This window comes from Otolemur garnettii, unplaced genomic scaffold (assembly GCF_000181295.1).
Source record: "Otolemur garnettii isolate 467f Iridium unplaced genomic scaffold, OtoGar3 scaffold00423, whole genome shotgun sequence".
NCBI lineage: Eukaryota > Metazoa > Chordata > Mammalia > Primates > Galagidae > Otolemur > Otolemur garnettii.
In genome coordinates, this window is record NW_003852818.1 from 30878 (window position 1) to 34325 (window position 3448).

The 3448-nt window shown below is 35.0% G+C and overlaps 1 protein-coding gene across 1 annotated transcript in view; it reads left to right on the forward strand.

Moving 5' to 3' along the window:
• Positions 1 to 3448, forward strand: part of LOC100945761 (ovostatin homolog 2-like) — a 55343-nt gene that overhangs the window by 7844 nt on the left and 44051 nt on the right. The window contains 1 exon segment of the mRNA XM_023509145.1: positions 187 to 304. Within this exon segment, the coding sequence (XP_023364913.1) occupies positions 187 to 304 (118 nt within the window).

Consider the following 3448-nt stretch of genomic DNA (forward strand, 5'->3'; position numbering starts at 1 on the left):
TTTTTTTTTTTAACCTAAATTCTTTAGGGGGATAAAAATCACACCAATCAGTGAAGATTCCTAATTGAATTTTTTAGATTGGGGTACTCATGATGTATAGATTTCACATGTAATTTCTGAAAAAGACCATAAAATATTGCTGTACTATTGTTTATCCATGATAATAAGTACACCTTCTCCCACTAGGTACACCTATGGTCAACCTGTGCAAGGGAAGGCCCAAATCCGGGTGTGCAAAGAAACTATTCCTTCGAGCAACTGCAAGAAAGATGACAATGACATATGTGAGCAATTTATTGCACAGGTACAGACCAAGATCTTTATTCCAAAGAAAAAAAAGATTCTTGCTCATTTTTCATTAGATCTCTTTCTTTGGTTCCAGTTATAGAAGGGACTTACCACTATTTTCATTTTCTTGATAATGGAAGTTACCACTAAATAAGGTAAAGAGTGAGAGGAAAATATAATGTTTAACCCTAGTCTCTTATTCTACAGACCATGTCAATTGTTATCCACCTATGAACTCACAGGAATTTTAGATTTTTAAATATCTTATTGGCTTTATTGTCTTCTATACTGTCTCAGTAGCCTCCCTGATCTTTCTCTGGAAAATTATTCATCCTTTAAATAAGTGAGTCTGTGATATTACTCACCTTGCATCCTAGATTCACTCTTATGAAAACAACTTATTGCAACACAGGGCATCCGTATTTATTACTTCAGGTTTGCAGTGTATAATTGAAGCCACCGTTTGCTTTCTCCATCTACTTCCTTAACCTTAGGTAAACAACTCTATCTCTCAGATTGCCTTGGACTTCCAAAAGTGTAATTTATACATGCTTCATAGTTTATATTTTAGGTCTGGTTGTCCTAACATTACTCACCAAATTTGGTGAGCATCCTCTAAGTAAATAGTAATAATTGGCCAAGACAGGCAGGAACTTATCTTTATAAAACAGGAAGGTTAAAAAAGTTGAAGTGGTATTCTTTCACGTCAACATTACTGAAAAAACTTTTCCCTCAAACTGGCCACTCTTATTATGATGTTTTAATTTGACTACAGTATAATTAGGCAAAATGAAATGGATCTTTGTGTTGTTGGTGATATAACAGCTGATAGTCCAGAGGAGCACATAGTCTGGTTCAGAATATGTAGTTAGCACCAATATCTTTTAACAGTGACAATTTACTTAACATTCTTGAGTTTCTGATTATTCATACATATAACAGGAATAGTAACAGTACCTAACTCATACAATAATTTTGAGGATCAAATGAATTAATATATTCCCTTTAACATTTTAAATTTGGAATTAATAAACATTTTATTTTGAAATACAACTAAATCTATTAATCTAATTATTGATGTTACTGGTGAAAGATTATCTATGGGTTTTTCCTTATTTTAAGTGAACAATTTACCTTAATAGGTGTTGGTTTCGGTGTTACGTATTTGTTAAGTGCTTCTGTTCCACCTGTGTATAGTGCCTCTCAAGATGATTTAATTTCTTACTCTTAAAACATTGTTCTGCATTACTTTCCAATCTTTAATCTCTTCCCATCTACAATGTTTCCAGGAGAATTTCTTAAAATGTATAAAATATAGATTACCTTTTTGGCTTGTTTGAAATGCTGATGTCAATATTCTATTCCTCTTCCTCCTCCTTTCATTCTTCAGTTATTTCAACAATTTTGTGAGGTACAGCCATGGGCAGTAAAGGCAAGGTGTCACATATCCACATTAAAACTCTATATTTTTAAAGTCCCTTGGATTTCTAACTTTTTTATGCCTTCTCTTTATTTTTCAGTTGAAACATGGTTGTGTTTCTCAAATTATAAATGCAAAAGTTTTCCAACTCTATTATTCAGAATTGCTTAAACCATTTTACGTTACGGCAATTGTTACAGAATCTGGAACAGGTAATGATTGTATTTTATGGACATCCTGGGGGTATATGGCAGCTTAGTGGGAAGAAACTTACTGAATTTGCACTATGCACAAAATCCAGACCAATTCTGGCTCAAAATAAGATGAAGTACTTTTTCCAATAGGTCAACTTGGTTGCTTTTGGAGAAGCTTTTTCTAAGAACATTTAAAATAAAATTATTATGTAAATGTTACATAATTATACCTGCATCAATTAGACAGACAAGTCTCCCTCTGAAGTAGTAAAGCTAAGCTAATAAATTAACCACCATTTTGAAACTTTGTACAAATCAGTTGATAAGCAATTGTCAGAGTCTAATTTCTGAATTTTTTTCTTTTTTTTTTTTTTTGAGATAGAGTCTCATTTTGTTACCCTGGGTAGAGTGCTATGGTTTCACAACTCACAGCAACCTCAAGCTCTTAAGCTCAAGCAATCCTCTTGCCTCAACCTCCCAAGTAGCTAGGACAACAGAAGCCCATCACAATGCCCAACTATTTTTTAGAGGGTCTCGCTCTTGCTCAGGCTGCTTTATTTGTTTTTTTGAGACAGAGCCTCAAGCTGTCCACCTGGGTAGAGGGCCGTGGCATCACAGCTCATAGCAACCTCCAACTCCTGGGCTCAAGCGAGTCTCCTCCCTCAGCCTCACAAGTAGCTTGGATCACAAGCGCCCGCCACAACACCTGGCTATTTTTTGGTTGTAGCTGTCATTGTTATTTGGCAGGCCCGGGCTAGCTTCAAACTCGCCACCTTAGGGGTAGGTGGCTGGCGCCTTAACCACTTGAGCCACAAGTGCCGAGCCATGGCTTGTTTTGAACTTGTGAGCTCAAGAAATCCACTTACTTTAGCCTCCCAGAGTGCTAGGATAACAGGTGTGAGCCACCATGCCTGGCCTAATTTCTGATTTAATTCAATAGCTCGCAATCTACATCTCAAAGGTCAAATCCAGATCTCTACCTATTTATGTAAATGAAGTTTCTTTGAAATATAGCCACATTCATTTGCTTAAGAGTTAAAGTTGAATAGTTGTGATAAAGACAGTGTGGTCTACAGCCACAAATAACTACGTATATCAGATCCTTTGCAAAAGAAGCTTGCCAACCCTGATTTAATAAAACTGTATTTCCAATACATTTGGAAGTGCTAAAAATATTAATGAAAATTTTACAAAGTCACACATAATACATGCTCATAAATAGCTGTTAAAAGAATTTTTTTTTTTTAAAGAGGAAAGTGACATTTAATTTAAGGTGGGGAAAGCAAAATCAATTACTAATTATTTCGTGTTACTTAGAGTTTGGGATTACATCATTTGTAAAGTACTTTATATAAATATACTTGATCAATTTCGTGATGGCACTCAAAATGGGCAAATTTGTCACATTTATAGTGTTGTTAGGAGTAACTTACCTAGATGTTTCACTGTGCTTATTCACTTACTTTGTTGATATCACAAGGCATTTTATTTACTTTGCTACCAACTATTAAAAATCTGATGAAAGTCTAAATACAGGCTCGGCGCC